The following is a 22182-nucleotide window of genomic DNA, read 5'->3' on the forward strand; positions in this document are numbered from 1 at the left end:
ACACATCTAACCCCTATTATAAATTCTTAAATTCTCCTAACCAATTCTGTAGCCTTTAAAAACCGAACGACAGTTCCCACATACATATCCCAGCGCGGTGTAGCAGCCCCCCTGCTACTCGCCGTGCCTCAGTGGCGGCCATGTTAGCAGGGGCGAATTTCCCATCGAAGGCAATGAATATAAGTCCTAAATTGCTACTTTCGCAACCGATATTCATCACGTTTACTTTCTTCAACTCCAAAGCGTCTGCTATTGATGCAGAACAATTGAATAAATAAATAACTAATTTTACCTAATTAAAAATGATAAATACATATATAGATCTGTACAGTATATTTCATATTTCATGAAATATTTAGGTTCACTGACCTTTTCCTCGGTATCCTGTGAATGTTTCGTTTTGCTCTTTGAAAACATGAAAACATACTTGCTTGTGTGCTATTTAGTTTAAGCACAATCTGTTTGTTTATTCTTGTGATTTTGATGAAGAGCAGAGGACATTTTATGATCAAATTATTCAGTAATGTAAATTGTACATTCCAAAGGGTTCCCATACTTTTTGCTCCCTCTGTATCCATTCAGAAATGTAAATTGTACATTCCAAAGGGTTCCCATACCCCCCCCCTCTCTCTCTCTCTTTCTCTCTCTCTCTCCATCCATCCATCCATCCGAATAAAGTTGGGCTGTATAGTTTAAATAGTATACTAGCTGAAGCCTCCCTCTGTATTTAATCATTATATGGCTCCATCTTGTGGGCAAACAGCAAGCATGTAAAAAAAAAACACGTTGTGCAAAAAAGTACTTTTGTACAAAGTACTTCCGGTGGGGTCAGCGAGTAGTTTTTATGAGCCGTTTTTCTCGTGGTTACTAATGTCCTCTTTACACGCGTGTGATCCCACTCATTTCCTAACTTTAGTCCTTTCGTAAGGGTTATTTTTGACGGACTCCCCTCGTCAGGTGTTGTTCGCCGGACGACTCGACAACGCGGTTAAAGAAGAGCGGAGCGAGAAGAGGAAGCAATAGGCCACCATCTTTCTTTTGGATGCCAGCAGCAATAACAAGAAAGAGAGCAGACTAGCTGCAAGTGGAGCTTGTACTTTGGCAATTTTCACTCTCCTATCTTTCTCCCCCGCGGGATAAAAGAAGCAAGCTGAGGGCGGCTTCGCGTGGAGCTCAAGAAGCGCCCGCCAACATTGAGCTCGTCCGCTTCACTAGCTTTGGGAAGTTTCCGATTAGAAGACTGGCTGCTAAGAATTAGTATTCCCCGTTCTTTCATGTTTCCAACAGGTTTATCTTCCCCTAACCCCCCACCACCGCCAACCCAGGAGGCAAGAGCAACGGCTACTGATGTCAAAAACGACAGCGGCAACATTATATCTTCGAAGAAGAGGAAAATAAACGGCTCCGAGAGGGAAGAGACCAGCGACAACATCTCCCCTTCGCCTCCCAAGACCCTCACTTCCTCCTCGTCTGCCTCCTCGTCGCCGGTGCACATCCAGAAGAAGTTACGCTTCGAGGACTCCGTGGACTTCATCGGGCTGGATGTGAAAATGGCCGAGGAGGCTGCCACTGCTTCGTCCTCCAATAACAAAAGCAAAGCCGTGCTCCTGGCCGCCGGCGTGGGGGGCCACCATGCCAACGGGCTGACCAAGAGCGCGGCGGGCTCGGGGACCTTCTCCAACAGCAAGCCCGGCGCCGCCAAGAAGCTAGTCATCAAGAATTTCAAAGGTATACCATCATAATAATGTCATAATACACCATTTGAGTTTGTACACACCGCCCCCCCAACAACATTACAACTTAAGTCAATAGATAAAATTTCCAGAGCCTTGTGGTTGTATTTTGAATGCGGTTTATGCTTGATTCAATTTAAGATGAAGCTAATATGGCTTCCAATTTTCTTCTTAATGTTGCAACAAAAAAAATAACGAAATATACCGTGAACAACCCCCACTATTCACAAGAAATAGGGACCAGGCACTAACCCTTTTTAAAGTAGCATACATCTAGCTTGTACAAAATCATGAACCCATGTTACATAAGTGAGTAGTGTGGTGCAAAATGGAGAAAATGTTACATCCGATATAGCACATTTTATATTGAGATTATATTAAGTATATTTTCCTGAATTAGTGTTTTTCCTTAAAATTGCATGAAATTAATGTTAATTTTCTTTTTTTCTTATTTGTTTAGAATAAACATTTATGGGTATCCATCCATCCATTATCTATACCGCTTCTCCTCACAAGGGTCGCGGGGTGTGCTGGAGCCTATCCCAGCTGTCTTCGAGCAGTAGGCGGGGGACACCCTGTATCGGTTGCCAGCCAATCGCAGGGCACACAAAGACAAACATCCACACTCACAATCACACCTAGGGGCAATTTAGAGAGTCCAATCAACTTACCATGCATGTTTTTGGAATGTGGGAGGAAACTGGAGTTCCTGGAGAAAACCCACGCAGGTACGGGGAGAACATGCAAACTCCACACAGGGAGGCCGGAGCCTTATGGGTATAAAACAACAAAATTAAAGATAACTAAAAATAGAGTAACAAAACTATGCAGTGTAAAAATGCAATTCTAAATATTTTATAGTGCAGCTAGTTTTCAAGGAATGTATATTATTGTGTACATTGTGCTGTACAATATTGTTTACATCCATGCTCCCTTATCAGTGCCAGTATTTGCTACCTCATAGTAATTGAATTGCTGCATTTCCATTAATGTTATCCACCTTATTCCTGAGGGCTCTGATGTAGAAGCAATCATATGCGTGACTTCCTGTAAGACTGGAGACAGGAGGGAGCCATTTGTTTTACAGTGGCTTTTGTTTCATGGAGCGGTTTTGAACTTTTTTTTTTTACTTTTCTAAATGATCATAAGCCCCTTCTGCATTCAAAAATGTCTTGCACAGCTTGGGAACTTGTTGCGCTGTTGGTGTTCTCACAACCAGAAGAAGTTGAATTTGTGACTACAATAGCAATGTTTTGATGTCGTGATAATCGGTACAATTGCCAGTCATGTAGTTGCCATGTCGTGGGAAGTATTGGCTTTGGCTGGGTCCGACATCTGCTTGAAGCGAAATAAGACTGTGTCCAACCTCTTTAACAATCGCGCCCAACTTTCTTACTGTGTAGGTACTGATACGCCTTAGAGCTTTTGACGTTGCTCATCGCCTCACCCTCTGAAGTGACAGAGTTCAGAAAGTAGCTAAAAATGTGGCTCTACGTTGTCGCTGTACACTTTTTAATGCCATCCTCCTACCCCGCCATATTAGTTGGAAGCATGATTGAAATGTTTTTTCTTCTAAGATGCAGGAACTGGTGTTCCCACATTGTTTAAGTCTGAAACTGTTACTCAAAGTGGACTTGTGCAAACAGTTACCATGTAAACAAAACGCCAGTTCCGGCGAATACTGGAAGTCGTGCACATACACAGCGGAAAGGCTCATGGGGCATAGGGATAAGGTGGGTGCATTGTGCATACAACAGTAGGGTAGCGTCCAAGGTGTAGGCCGTCTTAGCGTCACACTTGCCACACAAAAACTAACAAACTTGTATTCTTTTGGAGCACATGCACAATGCACAGACTCCGTCTAGTGAACTCGACTCTGAAGTAACAAGCATAACATAAAAATCAACTCTTTATCATATAATCCCTGCACCCACTCCCTACATTATCCAACTGTTACATTCGTGTAACAATTGTAGAGCGTGTAAATCCATTAGTCATGCCTGGAGAGTGAGGCACAAGGATGCGACGACAGTTGTTGTCTTCACATCTTGGATGCTACATTAGTGTATCAAACGAGCTAACCCAATACCCCACACGTCAAAAATATATAATCGATAAGAGGGTTACATGGCATGGAAGACGTTTTTATATCGCACTACGATATATTATATCACAGAGCTCTAAATGACTGAATTCAGTAGTTCAATTATTTAATACAAACATACCACCTTCACCTGAAGCTCATAAGTACTATTGGCATATTTAGCCTAAATAACACACTAGCACAAAGTTAAATAGATGTGTAATCACACATGGGTAAACAAATAGGAGTTCTAGCACTTTACACAAGCTGTATTAAGTCACTAAAGTCACTTGTTGATATATGATCAAGCACAGACAACAGATGAGCTGTGATTGGTCGTTACCAGAGCCTGTGATGTCATTTTCAGTCAACAGAAAGTGGCAAAAGGGCGACCCCCTGAGATGGATACAAACAAGTGGATTTTGATGCTGAACTCATCCTCCACAAATGCAATATTAAGTAGAATGCCATCTTTAGACTAGTGGGGCTGCATAGAACATATTATTGTCAAGAACATTTTTAACGAATTGGGACTCAGTATCAGCAGATCCTCAAAATCAGTTGACTTGGACTTGGGTGCAAAAAAATGTGATTGGGACATCCCTCCCTACTACGAATGAATTCAACCTAACAACAAGACCGAGAGTCCACCAGTTAGAGACAAAGTAGAGCTTTTATTACTTTGACCTGAGCATGAAAACAGAATGAACAAAATTTGGTGTGAATAATGGAGGATAGGTTCCCCCTCCAAAAGTCTGCAAATGCCAAATTGAAATCTGTGGGGTTGACCGTTTTTGAATTACAGTATATGAAATGTGCATAACAACAGAACATTTCATTTTTTATGTTGGTACTCAACACGGCAGCGTTTGAATCGCTGTGTGGAGTTTGTATGTTGTTCCTGTGCCTGTGTAGACTTTCTGCGGGTACTCAGGCTGAATTGTTCATAAATGGGAATGTAAATGAAACGCTTATTTTACATATTTGACCTTTTAGAACTGCATGCGTTCTCTCTCGGTGACACGCAATGATGGGAAGAATACACTACATTTACTCTGTTACCTTTACTTAAATAACTTTGTGGATAAGTTGTACTTGACTGAGTTGTTTTAATGCAACAGGTGTTTTACTTTTACTTGAGTATTTTCATGAAGAAACGTCACTTTTACTCCGTTACACTGAGCGACATTCCGCTGGCTGCTTTTATTTTTATCTAGCCATTCTTGCACAGTTTATTTGCATTGCACTCAGAGAGATTTCCGCCTCACATGACTTTTTCACCTATCTAACATAACCTCTGGTGACTTTTCACTCTTTTGACCAATCAAACGGAGCCAGCCAATCACATGACCAGACACACAAAGCCTCTGCAGCTCTGCTCACATAGAAGCTCACTTTTGGAAGTGGCTCATGTATGTGAATATGGCTTGGTCGAAACAATGGAGGGTTTCCTCAGTGTACGATTCACAGTCATAATAGGCACTCCTGTCGCCATATTCGATCTGTTTGATTTACAGATTACGATGCACTGTGTCATCTGTGTCTGCCTAAAAAATGTCCACATTTCAGCCTACAAGAACTCCACTTTGAACTTGTGCTGTTTCAGACGTATAAACAAAGAAAGTTAATTTCAAAACAAAAAAAGACAATTTCTTGCGGCTGGATTTGCCTTAATTTGGTATTTTATAAGCATTTAGTCTATTGTTTTAGTTGAAGTGATATTGTTGGACAGTATCTGGAGTTCCACTTATTCCACATATTTTTCTGTATTAGATGGGAAAAACCCCACAAATGCGAAGTGGGAAGTTATTCAGTGCTTGAGTAGTTTTTTCACTGAATACTTAAGTAATTATTCGGAGGACAACTTTTTATTTTTTATTTAAACTTTTTTTTTTTTTTTTTTTTTACTTTTGCTTGAGTCATATTCTCTGTATGCTTGAGTTCAACTTTCTGCAAGTCCACCCACATCTGTGAGATTGCATCATCCCACAATTAGATAATTGAATTACATCAGCCCCTGAATCTGGTGTGCCCTGTAAAATATTTGTCGGACAGCGACCATTGCGTTGAACAGAGTTGGAGAATGGAGTGTCAATCTTCTACAACCATTTCGTCCTGTATGGTTATTTTTACCCTTGTGTCAAATAAATATCGTAGAATATGAGATTTATTAGAAATAGTAGTTCTGCGACGCAATTTATTTTGAGCTAATGACAGAATTGAAGTTCTATAGCAGAAATACATTATTAGTTTATTTACTGTATGTGGCGCAGTGTGTGTCTCAGTAGAATGCATTGCAGCACTACACCACTGTAGATTAGTATATTTTTCAATTATTTACCACTCCCCCATTGTCAATCGATACTGAGCATTGATTTTTGTAAAGGTAGAACTAATTTTGTCATTACAGTGAATAGCCAGATGTACATTATGAAAACAAATCTGTGTTTTTCTGCACCTAGAAAAGCCCAAGTTGCCAGAGAACTACACACAGGAGACGTGGCAGAAGCTGAAGGAGGCGGTGGAGGCCATTCAGAACAGCACGTCCATCAAGTACAACCTGGAGGAGCTCTACCAGGTATTGTGTTCCCCTTTACATGCCGATCGCTCCTTCATCTTCTTCCTGTGCCTAAACCTCATATTGTCCTTTATCCCTTCTGCAGGCCGTTGAGAACCTGTGCTCCCACAAGATTTCTGCCAAGCTTTACAAACAGCTGAGGGCCGTGTGTGAAGATCACATCAAGGCCCAGATCGATCAGTTCAGAGAATATCCTTTGTTTTGCTTTTTGTTTGTCACAAAACACGCCTGTTAAATTCAGTGATTGTATCATTACTATAGTAGTAACCTGATGTTTGCCTTAATGCCATTCTCACGGGTGCCCTGGACAGTGTGCTCTTCCTGAAGAAAATTGACAAGTGCTGGCAAGATCACTGCAGACAAATGGTGCGTTTTAATGCATTGGGTATCGCCAATACATTTACACCGTTTTTGTTCTTGACTTAAAGCTACGTCATACAGGAGGTGGGCATTGTCATGACATTCAATTCAATTGCAGTAGGTAGAACACCGTCCATTCTTGAACAGTCTTTCCCACACTACAAACACAGCACATTCAATGGCGAGCAATGTTTTGGAATGAGAGTATTTTGAAACACACGAGGCGACAGAAGGGGGCGTTATTAGACCGTTCATGATTAGTAGTCACTGAATCCTCCGGCTACTGTGACGTCACATCTCCGGAAAAAGCAGAAGATGAGGAGGCATGAGATTCAAACGGCAGACGACACATTCTGAATTGTATTTAGTGATTAAACTTCTGTCTACCAACGACCTAATCACAATTTAATAACAGTTATGTATTGTAAAGGGGGTTCTAGAGGGCTACAGAAAGGTTTTCAATGTTTGCACCCTGACCCTTTATCTATAAAACGCAGATCTTAAATAAACATTGATGACACTCGCATTCCGTGCGAGACACAGGGTTCATTCAAAGACTGTTTACATAGTAGGACATTTCAGGTTCGGACAGAAAAAAATTCCATAACTGCATTAAACGATGACAACAACGTGGCAACAAATTTCGAAACAATGTGAGCTTTCTAACAATCTATAAAAGTTTGTGGGTTTTGTCCAGGTACTCTGGCTTCTTCCTGCATCCCAAGAGAAATTGTCCATAAATGTGTGAATGGTTTTCTATTTGTTCCCTGTGATTCACTGGCGACCTGTCCAGGTTGCACGAGGACTGTCGCCTACAACCCAAACGAGGAATCGTGCGATGGAAAATTGCTGGATTTGTTTTAATCCGAATTTTCTTTGCTCCACAGATCATGATCAGGGGTATATTTTTATTTTTGGACCGCACCTATGTTTTACAAAACTCGATGCTGCCATCCATTTGGTGAGTGATCTGCGATCTATTCCCTTCCAATGAAGTGCCTGCTCACAAGTTGTTCATCTTGCGCAGGGACATGGGCCTGGAGCTCTTCAGGTTCTACATCATTAGCGACCTGAAGGTCCAGAGTAAAACCATTGACGGCATTCTGCTGCTCATCGAGAGGGAGCGCAACGGCGAGGCGATAGACCGCAGTCTGCTGAGGAGCCTGCTGAGCATGCTCTCAGACTTGCAGGTAAACCAACTGTCCGGTGTTTTTGTACTGATGGTTCATGTCACTTTTTGGCAGCTTCTTTGCGTCGGTGTCCTGTGACGGATGACTTTAGTGAAAGTGCTCTGACTCCGACAGATTTATCAAGACTCCTTTGAGCAGCGCTTTTTGGAGGAGACAAATCGCCTGTATGCTGCAGAAGGCCAGAGGCTGATGCAGGAGCGAGAGGTGAGCGCTGTGACTGGATTCTTGTCAATATGAAGAACTGGACAAACATGACACTAAACTGTATTTCCTCAATCAGTTTGCAGGGTATTTATTTATGCCAGTGCAGATGGGGTGAGCGAGTGGGATGTCTATTTGGGGAGGAATCCTTGATTTGGAATATTTTTTACGTTACGTACGTTACAATCTATGTCAAGAAAAAATGCAACAAAATAAAACGGAGTACTCATTGAAATACTTCAAATGCACTGTTTTACCACAGAAAATTATTGTGTAGTACATCAAGAGTCTTCTGATAAATTTTAATCCTGATTTTATTTCTATGATTTTCATTATCTTTAGATTTAACTTTGTCAGTATGATCATGAGTTTTCTTTAATACTGTAGTTGGTTGAAAGAAATAGCATCAATACTGTGTGGTGTTCATTTGGACTCATGTCACCATATACGGTTGCCTGCTTCTCAATAGCTATTGTCCAGTAAATCTCACTGCCTGGCCATCGTATGCTTGCAGGTACCAGAGTATTTGCACCATGTCAACAAACGCTTGGAGGAGGAGGCGGACCGAGTCATTACCTATCTAGACCAGAGCACACAGTGAGTGTTACCCCTTCACTTTTGAAGCTTCATTCTGATAAAATCAATAAATAAAATCAAATGAAATACATTTCTAATTGTTTCTTTGTATTGTAGAAAACCTCTTATTGCCACAGTCGAGAAGCAGCTGCTGGGTGAACATCTCACCGCAACTCTGCAAAAAGGTTAGTAGCTAAAATGTGAAAACCAGAGCTGGGCAGTCCGTCCCTTGGGGCGGAACTGTCCGTCCTTCCGTCCCGGACCGATGCCCATTTTGGGGACGGAGTACGGGGGTGACAAGTTTTAAAAAAGGGGCGGACTAAGCAAGGGCGGAGCTGGATTTTAGTCCGGCCCACTTATCGTCCCTCATGCGTGTTTATCTCAACCTACTCGGCAAAATGGGCAAATTACAAAAATTGCCTCCGAACGCTTCAAACGCGCCACTAGTTACCCAAGTGCATGTACTTACTTGCATTGGCAAGGCCCCGGCGGGAACGCTGTGCACTGTACACGTTCAGTCTGCACGGAGGGGAGACGAAAAGGAAGAATGAGAAGAAGAGTGAGACAAAGAAAAAGGGCTGGTGTTTGACCACGGAAAATTTAAAACCTGAATTCCGCAGCATCTCTGTGTCTCACCGCTTCAAACACATCATCCATCACATCATCCATCCCGTCCTTCACGCAACTGCGCCCGCCCGCACTAACTACATTGACTTCAATTGAATCACGCCGCAAGGTACAATTGAACAACATAGCAGCACCAAAGCTGCTCCTGCGCGATTTGTTTCTCCACACACAAATTGAGGGTGTTTCAGTCAGTGCTCCGGAAGCGAAGGCGAAACCTGCGAGCCAATCAGCATCCCGAAGGGCCGACCAATGGAAGCGCTCCCTGGACCGAGGGTCTCCGCCCATCTGTTCAGTGAATGACCTCTTTCACGTCCGCGGCATTGACATATGAACAATGCCCGCTGTTAAATAAAGCAGTTACATTGCAATTCTCAAATCGCTCGCTTCTTAGCCAGCTAATGACCTTCAAATAAACCTCTACCGTTAGCATCTCTCCCGCCGCATCATTCATGGACTTTTTTTTTTGTCTACGTGTGGGCGGACCTAAGGATGGAACCGCTTTAAACGGACGGGGTCGGAGGACGATAATTATTATGAATAAGGACGGAGGGACGAGGCCGAAAGGGTACCCTGGTCACGGACGGAGGACGGACTGGCAAAAAAGGGTCAAGTGCCCAGCTCTGGTGAAAACTATGACCTGCTCCAATTCAGAGAATACCAGAAACAAAAAAATTAAAAACAAAATAGCTTGTGCAGTTAAACTTTGAAAAGAGGTTAGATAACAGATGTGTCACGGAGCAAGGATATTTGGTCCGAAACACAAATCTTTATACCTCACCACGTGCAAATGGACAAGAACAATAAACAAGCAGACACAGACAAATGTAGAAAGACGTGTAAACAGCACCAGAATGAATGCACAATGCCAAACAGAGTCTTCGTGTAGATTTTTGTCTTTGACCAGTTGCTGCTAGATTCTAGTTAGACAAGATAATTACCTCAACGTAATCTAAGTAAACCAAGTGTTACTTTCCTATTATTCACTGAGACAAAGACCACAAGTGAAATAAATGTTAACCTAACCCTGTATAGGGCTGGACAATTAATAGACTTTATTTTATCAAGGTCATGTTTTTTAAGTTATTGTGATATTTCCCGCCACACCACTCAGACTTTTTGGATCCTTTATTTTGACTAAATGTGAATTTTTGCTCCAGGGCTGACGCACCTGCTGGATGAAAACAGGATTCAGGATTTGTCCCTCCTCTATCAGCTCTTCAGCCGAGTGCGAGGTGGCGTTCAGGTCCTCCTGCAACAGTGGATCGAGTACATAAAGGTACATGCATATTTGTATTTTGTGAATATGATGGGAGCCACTGTTTTCTTTACTCTGAAAGTTTGATTCTCACAACACACTACGAACTCATCCTGCAGGCTTTTGGAAGCACAATCGTGATCAACCCTGAAAAAGACAAAACCATGGTGCAGGAGTTGCTGGACTTCAAAGACAAGGTGGACCACATTATCGATGTGTGTTTCATGAAGAACGAGAAGTTTGTGAATGCGATGAAGGAGGCTTTCGAAACATTCATCAACAAGCGGCCAAATAAACCTGCAGAGCTCATAGGTGAGATTTTCCACAAAGTTGAAGTCCGAAACGTCCACCTCTTGCGTCTAAACGCCCTTTCATTTCCAGCCAAACATGTGGATTCTAAACTGCGAGCTGGAAACAAAGAGGCAACAGATGAAGAATTGGAAAAGATGCTGGACAAGATAATGATTATATTTAGATTCATCTATGGTAATATTTGAGAAGCTTTATAACAGTGGTGGTGTGTCCCCTCTGTGGTCATTTCTGAGCATATTAACCCATTTGCTTTCCTTCAGGAAAAGATGTTTTTGAGGCTTTTTACAAGAAGGATCTAGCCAAGAGGTTACTGGTTGGAAAAAGTGCTTCTGTGGACGCTGAGAAGTCGATGTTGTCCAAACTAAAACATGGTAAAAAAAAAAAAATGAAAATGAAAAATTGATATTAATGACCAGGGAGGGGGTTTGTATTGACTATATGTTTTCATCCTAGAATGTGGAGCAGCATTCACCAGCAAACTGGAGGGGATGTTCAAAGATATGGAGCTTTCTAAAGACATCATGGTGCAGTTCAAACAGGTAAGAATGCACAAAAAGGTCCCTTGTTTCTTGTCGCTAATTAGCTGCAATGTGCCATTATTGAGAAAAGGGACAGTGAAAGAACTCGTAATAGCCAAATAGGCTGTTGGCAGAGAGGTGACAGCCAAAGTGGCTTCCCCATTATTTTCAATGTACCCATCATGTTATTACAGCAAAATACAGACGCAGAGACAACCATCCTTCCATTTTTTTGTAGCACTTGTCTTCATTAGGATCACGGATGAGTTTGACCCTATCTCACCTGACCTTGTGTTAGAGGACTGGGATACAGACTGGACTGTTCACCAGCCAATCGCAGGGATACAAGCATTCACATTCATACCTGTAGGCAATTTAGAGTCGTCAATGAACCTAAGATGCGTATTTTTGTAAAGTGGGAAAAGCCGGTGTGCCCCAGAGAAAACAGGCAGAAGATGCGACCTCCGCACAGGGCGGCCTGAGCCGATATTCAAACCCAGAACATCAAAACTGTGAGGCAAATGTGCTAACCACTTGAGCACTTTAACATTTCATTTGCCGATGTTTCATCGTCGTGCTTGCCGGTTGGCTGAGCACGCTCCGCTCACAACCTCTGAACACAGCTGTTTACGATCCGCTTATCCGGCTTGACTCTGACTAACTGAACGTCACATTTGAATAACGTTATGAGTCTTCGAACAGAATTGTTGAATGTTGCCCAAAAGAGCTGTTCAATTGTTAGCGTGGACGAGGCTAGCGAGAGGCCGCGATGATGCGCAGCCAATCAGCTCACGGGATAAATCCACTCATGCTCTCATTTGTCGATCTCGCGCCGGGAACCAATCGCGAGCCTTTTGTGAGTGCCTGCGGGTATGTCCAAAGCCTTTGAGTCAACTCATCTCTTTGAAACAATGCGTCTTTCTGCAATATGACTGTATTTTTCATTTATATTTTTTGATGAATACTTTTTGAAAACCTCTGACGCACTCGGGCTGCGAAAATCGAACCGCAAAGTGGCGAGGGATTGCTGTAGTTAGAATGTACTTTATACGGAAATGTCCAAGGTCAGGTTGGTGCATAGTTTGTTCCTTTGCTCAAGGACACCCCAAGTGCTGACATCTCTCCAGCAATCCTTCCAATTTCCTGTTTTTGGTCGCTAGTTGATCTTCCGTTGCACAAACCATACACGGAACTATAACTGTAACTTTATTGCTCCCCTGTGGTCAATTTTCTCACCAAGTGATGACAATTACAAACGCTAACAAATACTATGTACTTTGTGAGTCCAATTCTTGTGAAATACATACTGACTGTTATCATGGCGAACTGCATTTGGCAGCCTTGACCAGGGAAAAGGGCCACAGTATCTCGAAAAACATGGTAAAAGTACAACAAACATTTGTGAAGTCATGAGAATTAAAAATAAAAATGTAATGTTAGGGGGAAAAAAAGCTTTATTTATATATTTATTTTAGATTACAGACAGAAAAGTTGAATTCCCGTATGAACTCTCAGACTCAATAGTCTGATCTATTTCACTGTCGGGTCCTCGATTTACTCTACATACAGCACACAAAGTTAACAGTCATCACAAAGGCACAAGAAGGCAATGCTCAGTTACCACAGTGCTTACTTTTGTCATTTGATTACCGGTTTGTTTATGGCCTAGAAGAGTTATTGTAATTATGACTTTACTACGACATTAGTAAAGCTTGGTGAGAGACCACTGTGCACTCTGACTTGTTTACAAATTCAGGTTATGTTGTCACCATAGGAGCAGAACTCCATCATAGCATAATTTCCTTGGGCTATGAAAAAAAAGATTCTAATTGTAGTAAACTGAGGACCCCCCACCCAGTATATTCATTAGGTGATATGTATGATTACAGGTATCGAAACTCAAACATGACAAACGAGGAAATTTTATTACATAATCACAATAAAATGCTCATAACCATGATGACCCTGTGACAAAAATATTTGATTTAAGATTGTGTCATTATTCTCTTATGATTATTGCTGAACATTGTCATCTTCTACCTACAAGAAGACAGAAGGCCTCACTAAAGCACGCTCATCTTCTGCCATGTCGTATGTCTTTCAGTATATGCAGTGCCAAAACATTCCCGGTAACATCGAACTGACTGTGAACATCCTCACAATGGGCTACTGGCCCACTTACATCCCCATGGAAGTGCATCTGCCTCCCGAGGTGAGCAATTATTTAACTAAAAGCTGTTGTATAACCTGACGTGTAATAAATGTGTTGCGCTGAAATGCCACTGTTATCTGCGTCCAGATGGTGCGCCTGCAAGAGATCTTCAAGACCTTCTACCTGGGCAAGCACAGCGGCAGGAAATTGCAGTGGCAGTCGACGCTCGGCCACTGTGTCTTAAAAGCTGAATTTAAAGAGGTGGGTCCTCTATTTCTGGAATACCCCAAAGTTTGGACAATAAGACATGTTTTTTTTCACTCAACTTTAACCCCTGCAGCTTAAACACACATTTGTCATAAATGTTCATTCATAATATATTCAACACAGCATCACTGCCATTATCATTCGACTAAAATAAGTCTGCTAGCTTAATACAATGGGAAACACTATAGATAGATGCTTTCCTGTGATTGAGGACTATACAAATAAATTTGACTTGACTTGATGTGGTAACGAAAATAAGTAGCACTGTTGTGGTCAATTTAAACCATCAAGCAACTCTTGCATTAGCATCAATGCAGCACTAAATCCTAAAAATCGAATTGTGCAAAAGTGCATAGCAAGTTAACTCGTTTGTTTATACAAGGAAACCATACTTTAAGTTATACATTTGCACTTCGTTTTTTTTCTTAAAAATACTTAATTTAATAAATGTTGTTGGGTCCAAAACGAACTTAAATTTTTCTTTTACATTTTGAATTTGAATTTATTACATGTTTAAACCAGTTCTTGTTTTGTAGCAAAAAAATAAATAATCGTTTGAATAATCGTGATTTCAATTGTTACCAAATTAATCGTGATTCATATTTTTTTCATAATCGAGCAGCCCTAGCATCGTATACGCAGCAACGATTTCTGACGTGTGCGGGGCATGTGTTGCAGACCTGTCACCAACATGTCGTGCTGCACTCTGCGTCGGTCAGGTGATGCAAGGGAGTAGAAAGAAGCCTTAAGTTTAAGTCATATGAACGAATTTAGAACCTGTTTTTACGCACTCTTTGATAAGTGCGGCCCCTGGAGTTTAGGGTGCTAACCATTTACTTCTTGACATCACTAATTACTATATCGCCTTTTCTTTCGATTAATGAAGTGGACAGTTTTTTGTTTTTTTCTGGACTCAATAAATGGTCATTTACATGCGTGTTTGTGCGTGTCATCAAACTAACAACATGTGTTCCATGTTAGTTACCAGTGATGTGCTTCTTGGGTCGAATCCCTGAAGCATGTGCCGAGTAATGTAGATGAGTGGTTCTTGAATGGCAGGTCGATTCACGTGTTGATGACGTACGTGGTGACATTTGAAGCCCCGCGAAGCGGGTGTACCACGTAACTGATTCAGGAAATGATTCAATAGGTTTGAGTGTACAGTAGTTATGAAATAAAAGCGGCAGTGAAATGCTTCCAAATCCATACAAACTTGCGATCTCATATCTATGCACCCGTGCTTCATCAGTTCCATGTGAAAGAGTTTTTTTAAAAGCAGATGAAATTCTCTGCAAAAAAAGAAACCGCCTGAGTCCAAAACCTTTGGAAAAAAAATATTGTTTTTAAATAAAAATGAAGAAACACTTTATTTTACCTCCCTATTTCACATTTTCACTTGTTGCATAAGCACAAACATAAAAAAGTAACACAGAACAATTCATGTTTAAACACTCTTCAAATGATATTTTTTGAATTCGGAGCATGATTTACACTCCACCGTTTTATTGCAAGCATCAAGAATGTTATACATTTTTCTGTCCACACGATGGCGTAGTCGAGGAAATGAATCATCTTGAAGCCCCTACGTGTGTGAAGTATTTCCCTGCAGGGCTTGACTGCTTTATTGGGCTTCATTTTGCCATCACTATTAGTTATCACTAGTACTACTACTGTTTCTTTTTCTTCTCTATGCTCTCTTTGTCTGTTGGAAAAACGTTTCGTGCATTACCGCCACCTGAAATGGAGTGCGTGCGACAGTCTCACCAGCTAGGTCGCTAGTTTAGCGTGCGGCATCCGGCACAACAAGGATTTACTATTTAAAGCACCAAAAGGCACAATAACTGACCAGGATTCTACCTTTGGTCACAATGCGACGCAGTATTCTAGTTAAGGTTATGCATTTTAAATAACCGTATTTTCTGGGCTATAAGCCGCACCGTTATATAAGCCGCGCCCACTCTATTTTTCGAACATTTGGGGGGAACTTAAATAAGCTGCACCTTTTATATAAGACGCACCTATCTATGTTGAAAACTTTTATATTTACTGCATTTACAGAACGATTATGAACTGTAAATGTACCTGAGCAGATTCTTTCCTAACAGTGCCTTTTAACACTGCAGCAACGTTGCTGATTACAACAGAAGAGAACCAAGAGAAAATAAACAGTACCTATCTTCATTTCACTGCCGACTGCCGCTCCAGTTTGTCAGCTTGTGTCCACCAGACTCCACCATCTATTGTTCTACTACATTCTACATGTGCACCTGTCTTGTTTTATGTTAATAAAGTCAGCCAATCTAACACATGACGTGCTAAATCAACAATAGCATTTCACATCGAAGCAACAGAACAGACGAAACATCAGCCAATCGCATTCATGTGCACTTCACGGACCTCTAGGAAAACATAGAATCAAAGCATTACAGCACCTAATACAATAACCTAGTCTATGGCGCCCTCGCCTGTTGAACTCCTCTGCCTGCAGTCACATCCAGTCAATCGGAAATGTTTTGTATTGAATTGTACTGTCATTCCGGTTAGAGCGCTCCTAGCGGTGGAAGAAAAATCCACAGAATAGCCGCACCGGACCATAAGCCGCAGGGCTCAAAATCTAGGAAAAAGGTTGCGGCTTATAGTCTGAAAAATATGGTAAAAAGAAAATCCTGGCGCGACTTTTAGTCCGGAGAGACTTGTAGTCCGAAAAATACGAGATAGTTATAGCAGGGCTAGGTCCCTATCCCCCCGGAGTAGCGCTGGTTATCGTATTTATTTTTAATTAGTGAGTGGGTGACATTTGGGTAAGTGGTTAGCATATCAGCCTCCCGGTGCAGAGGTGGTGGGTTTGAATCCAGCCTTCCTCTGTGGAGTTTGAATGTTCTCCCCGTTCCTGGGTGGGTCTTTTCTCTGGGTACTACTGTTTCCTCCCACATTCCCAAAACATGCAGGGTAGGTTAACTGAAGACTAATTTGTCCGTAGCTGTGAATGTGAGTATGAATGGTTGCCTATTTGTGTCCAGTCGACCATTTCAGGGTGTACCTTGCCTCTTGCTCAAAGGCAGCTTGGATTGTCTTCAGCATGCCCGCAACCATTGTGAGGATAAGCATTTTGAATGAATTTGATACTGCTGCACCAAAGGCGCTTTTCATTCCAGGTTCCAAAACATCCTGACACAGCACCGCACTGGCCTCGCTTGGTTCGGCTTGGCCTTCGATGCTTTTCCATTTCATCAATAGGCGCCAATCATTTCAGGCGGGATTAACTGAACTGTATAAGCCTCCACTGCACAGTACAGACTCGCAGTGTGTGGGGGTCTGCCATAATATTTCACGAGTGGCACGTCTCGGCCACTGGTTTTGCAAACTATAAATTGCTGTTGCATGATATGGTGACACCGCAAATTACAGCCCATCAAATGCACAGAAGCTTGATGAAAAATCAATTTCCGTGTTCACCGAGCGTGGCACAGCCAAGGCATAAAACAGTATACAGTAAACATTTATTGTGTTTTTAAGTCATACTTACCATACCATGTTTACAATTTCATATGGACCAATGATTGAAGTAGTGCATGCAGCATGTGGTAAAGATTTTCGAGGCGGGCGCCACAACTGTCGGGTCGGGGACTGCAGAGGCTCCGGCTTCGGATGCTGGCAGGTGATGACGACGAGCCGCCGGTATCAGCAACATGAAGAGGCGGCCCACTGAAGCTTTAGACGCAGGAGGATGACGATAATGAGTCGCCAGTGGCAGTAACTCGTAGAGGCTCACTAAAATTTTTACCACAAGCTTCACTATTTCATCCATTGCTACAAATGAAATTTTAATGTGGTTATGTTGTAATATGTGTACTGTATGTGCTGTATTTTTATGACTTGGCGCCAAGTGGCTGCACTATCTTGCATTCTTAAACCAGGAAAAAGGAATGTGCAATGGAGTTTCTTGACACATTCCTTAAGAAACGCCTACATCTGTCGGCGAATCGGATAAAAATGTCATGGCCCTGCTTGGTGTGTGTTTTACAGCCACCTCGGAGGAGGTTCTGAAAAGCGGTTTCATTGTAACTGAATGTCCCTGAAAAAGTGAAATGCAAAAGCAATCATTCAGGGAGGAGCAAGGCTGTTTTGGTGTAAAACCGGTACAATGAAGAAAGGGCCTAAATGGGTCCAATTTGCCCTACTGAATTTGAAGAAATGTCCTCTTACATCAACTGTAATGTTCTGTTTCTCACATCAGGGCAAGAAGGAGCTGCAGGTATCACTATTCCAAACATTAGTGCTGCTGATGTTCAACGAAGGGGAGGAATTCACCCTGGAGGAGATCAAACTGGCCACAGGAATAGGTACGCTTGGTTTAGCCAACACTCTGCTGCTACGTCCCTGTCATTGAGTGCGGCTGATCCCAGGTGCCATGTTGTTTACAGAGGACAGTGAGCTGCGTCGCACTCTGCAGTCACTGGCATGTGGCAAAGCGCGTGTCCTCACCAAAATCCCCAAAAGCAAGGATGTGGAGGACGGTGATAAGTTCTCCTGCAATGATGAATTCAAGCACAGGCTTTTCCGCATCAAGATAAATCAGATCCAGATGAAAGAGACGGTAGAGCTTTTCACACTCAACAGCGTCGTCAGCGGTGACGTCGGCCACGAACTTTGAAGTTTTTGTGTCGCTGCAGGTGGAGGAGCAGGCCAGCACCACAGAGAGGGTCTTCCAGGATCGACAGTATCAGATTGACGCCGCCATCGTGCGCATCATGAAGATGAGAAAGACTCTGAGCCATAACCTTCTCATGTCCGAGGTGTACAACCAGCTCAAGTTCCCCGTCAAGGTGAGTGGGCCTTTTTGTTTGCGAAAGCTACAAATCAAGCGGAGGTGCCTTTGTGGTTCATATGCACAAAATGATTCACTGATTTTTCATTTATCAGTAGCTTGCTGTGGGTCAATACTGGACATTCCAGGTTTTGTTATTCCTTATCAGTCAGTCAGTTTTTATACTTTACGTTTTGTTCAGGCTAATTTAGCTTTACAGGACACATCTTTAGGTGCATATATACTAGGGCTGCCACAAACAATTATTTTGCTGGTCAATTAATCACCAACAGTAATCGCGATTAGTCGGATCATATATAAATCGCGGCCTTTCGCACACGCAAGCAGCTGCTCTTATAATAACAATAATTTGCTTACAGCTGGAATTTTTTTCAAAGGTACTATGTTTATTAATTCTTAATTATTAACATTATTAATTCTAATATGCAAAAAAATATATGTTCTATCACATCAATGTACATTTTTTTAATGTAACCGTAGGTCTAGTAATCTGACATGTTTCACCTCCATCTTTCTGCTACGGATACCCGAAGGAGACAAATCACCCGATGACAAATTTGCTGGATCAATGACAGCATGTGTAATAAATGCAATCCACTTACTTCGTATTTGAGCGAATACTAGAAGACGTTTGTGATGACATTTTACTTGCGCCTCTGCTTAAGAAGTTGTTGGTAGTTATTTACTCCCTGTAACAGATGACCTCTGCTCACTGTCGCAAAGACGTAGTTTTACTTTTGAAAAGTTGCTTGACGGCTCATTGGAGAAATCCAAAATAATTTGCACACTTTGCACAGCCAAATTCAAATACCTTATTAGTTGTACGTCTTTGGTGTATCGTTCAACTGTTGTATTTTACAGGAAAATAATCGTATTCAAGGATCAAAACTATTAGAACAGTCTTTGAATCCAAATATACTTTTATTTTTTTTCCACATTTCCACAAGATTTTACTCAAGTAAATAACGATTCCAAGCTTTGTAAAAAATTGTAGTTGCAAAATACAATTAATCGCGATTAATTACAGAAAATGTTGCGATCAATTAGTTAAAGAATTGTAATCGTTCGACAGCACTAGTTTTGGAACATTTGTTGACAAAGGATCAGAGCTTGATTTATTTTTTTATTTTTTATTTTTTGAACAATGTAACTGCTGTCAAAACATGCAGTACAACAAAATTACAACCAAATATTTTAGTTGGAACATTTTCAAAATTATTTGAATGCGCAACTTGTCGGAACTCCTGCATGGCAGAATGAAGTGAATTGAGCTGCTGACGTGTAGTACTGGCAACGTGACAAGACTGTCAAAATGCTGAGTCAGTTTGGAATGGTCACTTCAACCTGAGTTCAATGCACCAAGCATTTTGAAAATAGGACGATTTGGTCCGAAGAAATTGATTTTATCTGTACTGGAACAAAACATTTGGGGCAATTGTTTTTGATATCCCCTATAGAAAATCTGGCCAAAAAACTCCTTCAAATTATAATAAAACTGCACAACTTCATTGTTTCTCAACATTCTCCTCGACCCTTTCATTTCGTCTTTGACTTGGGGAAGCCCTTTCTCCGAGTGGCTGACAAGTTACAGGTAAAAATACCCAACAATTTCTGGTACAGGCCAAAATTCTGACATGTCAACGGGTCAAAATTACTGTGTTGTTTCAAATGCCAACACTTGTCATAAAAATTCAACTAGCACAAATGAAAGATTATTAAATGGAGCAGTGTAGGCAGTAGAATAGGTCGAACTTGATTAGTCAATAGTCTTTTGTCGTGAATTTATTTATGGCAATGCCTATTTTATAGGCATTTTGATGTCCACGTTCCAGACAGACCGAGGGCGCATTTACGCTTACACACAAAAATTGGCTTTTTCAGAACCCAACCATTTGTTTTTCTGAGGAAGGAGAGGATCACTTATACAGAAGTATTGACATACTTCTGTATAAACTCAAACATGGACAATACATTTTGCAAACAAAAGTCATACAAACGGGATGTTTGAACCCTTCCATCATAGCCTAGATGGTGAAAAAGAGAACATAAATTCTCAGTGTTTTCATCCAGGTTTGCACCAAACTTGCTTGGCATGAGACAGTCCTCAACTTTTTTTTTTTGCTTGTACCATAAATAATTTAAAAATCACACTTATTGCCATCACACTTAACAGAACTCATATTTGTAATGACACATATAAAATAGATATTGTATTTGGTATTTTTTTTTAACATTTGGACCACCACAGCCACAATGATAAACACACTGTCACAATAGTGTCTCACTAAAGTGAGTGTTATCTTTTTAATAAGCTCGAGCTCTTGTATTGCTTTTCATTACATTGTGCAAGTGTACTTAAGGTTGTGTAATACGTAACATATTTGTACATGCATGAACTGTGTGGCTCAAATGCTGTTCCTCCTCTCTGCTTCTCTACACAGCCTGCTGACCTGAAGAAGAGGATAGAGTCTCTCATTGACAGAGACTATATGGAGCGTGACAAGGAGAATCCCAACCAGTACAACTATGTGGCTTAGAGAACAAACAAATAAAATCGAACTGTGAAAGAGCGAGAGAAAAAGAGGTACAGATGGTCATGAATGATCCGCCTCGATGAACCTTTTTGTCCCAGTGGATGTTAACATTGTCGTCGTCAACCCAACCATCGACGAGCTGAATGGATGCCGCTCCACAGGATGTTTGTCAGGGGTCTATGGATTCTGTGGACTGCGCCTCCATCGAAAGAAAGAGATTGTCCATACTTCTCAGTGCCTCTGAGCTCATTGGACAAAGGATGCACACATACACACGTTTGCTGTTTTTTTTTTGTTTTTTTTTTCTCCAAGCAACAGAAAATATTTATTTTCAAACTTAAGATTCTTTGTCCACACCGCAACATGCTCTTTGTTACCGAGTCACTTTGTCCTTTTTTTTCCTGCTCAGCCCCTTGTAAATGGCGACGCACATCCAGAATGGCTCCAAATACATTTTTTAAAAATCCTTGTTTCGTCAGCCCCTGTCAAATATGAGACTATTGGACTACAATACATGGTGCGTGTGTCAAATTAAGGTTGTCAAAACTGTGAATGGCAACACATGACAGAAAAAAGGAGCACTTCATTATTCAGGCTGCTACTCCAAGCTTTCTTTGGTATTTTTATTTTGTATAAACCTTACCTATCCGACGTGCTTATAGTCCGCTCTCCTCCTCCCCAATTTAAATGCTAAAAGCACAACATTTCATCATCATTACCAAAATCCTGCCCAGCCGCCCGCCATATTACACAGTAAAGATTTCTTTGGGGCTTGCGGAAAGTGATGAGTGTGCATTGGCGTACAACACAAAAGAATAAACATCTTTGTACAAACATGTTAGGTTCCTTTCTGAAGATTAAACTGACTGTCAATTTTGGGTGCATTCTCTTTTCATCGATTGTATGGTTTGAATTGATTTGCCAGAGACAAGAGGAATTTGAATTGGGGGTTCTTTTTTGTTTGTTTG

At 41.4% G+C, this 22182-nt stretch overlaps 1 protein-coding gene across 1 annotated transcript; it reads left to right on the forward strand.

Moving 5' to 3' along the window:
* Positions 1-780: 780 nt before the first annotated feature.
* Positions 781-22048, forward strand: cul4b (cullin 4B). Its single transcript, XM_086018087.1, has 20 exons — positions 781-1728; positions 6279-6394; positions 6480-6583; positions 6691-6760; positions 7642-7715; positions 7782-7944; positions 8059-8148; positions 8660-8742; positions 8839-8906; positions 10506-10624; positions 10723-10915; positions 10985-11089; positions 11176-11286; positions 11369-11454; positions 13538-13645; positions 13733-13846; positions 18090-18195; positions 18277-18449; positions 18526-18678; positions 21122-22048. The coding sequence occupies exons 1-20, from the start codon at positions 1275-1277 to the stop codon at positions 21215-21217; spliced, it is 2586 nt and encodes an 861-aa protein (XP_085874213.1). The 5' UTR covers positions 781-1274; the 3' UTR covers positions 21218-22048.
* The last annotated feature ends 134 nt before the right edge of the window (positions 22049-22182 follow it).

The sequence above is a fragment of the Filicampus tigris genome, chromosome 2, assembly GCF_054856515.1.
Source record: "Filicampus tigris isolate MCC_2025a chromosome 2, RoL_Ftig_1.0, whole genome shotgun sequence".
Taxonomy (NCBI): Eukaryota; Metazoa; Chordata; class Actinopteri; order Syngnathiformes; family Syngnathidae; genus Filicampus; species Filicampus tigris.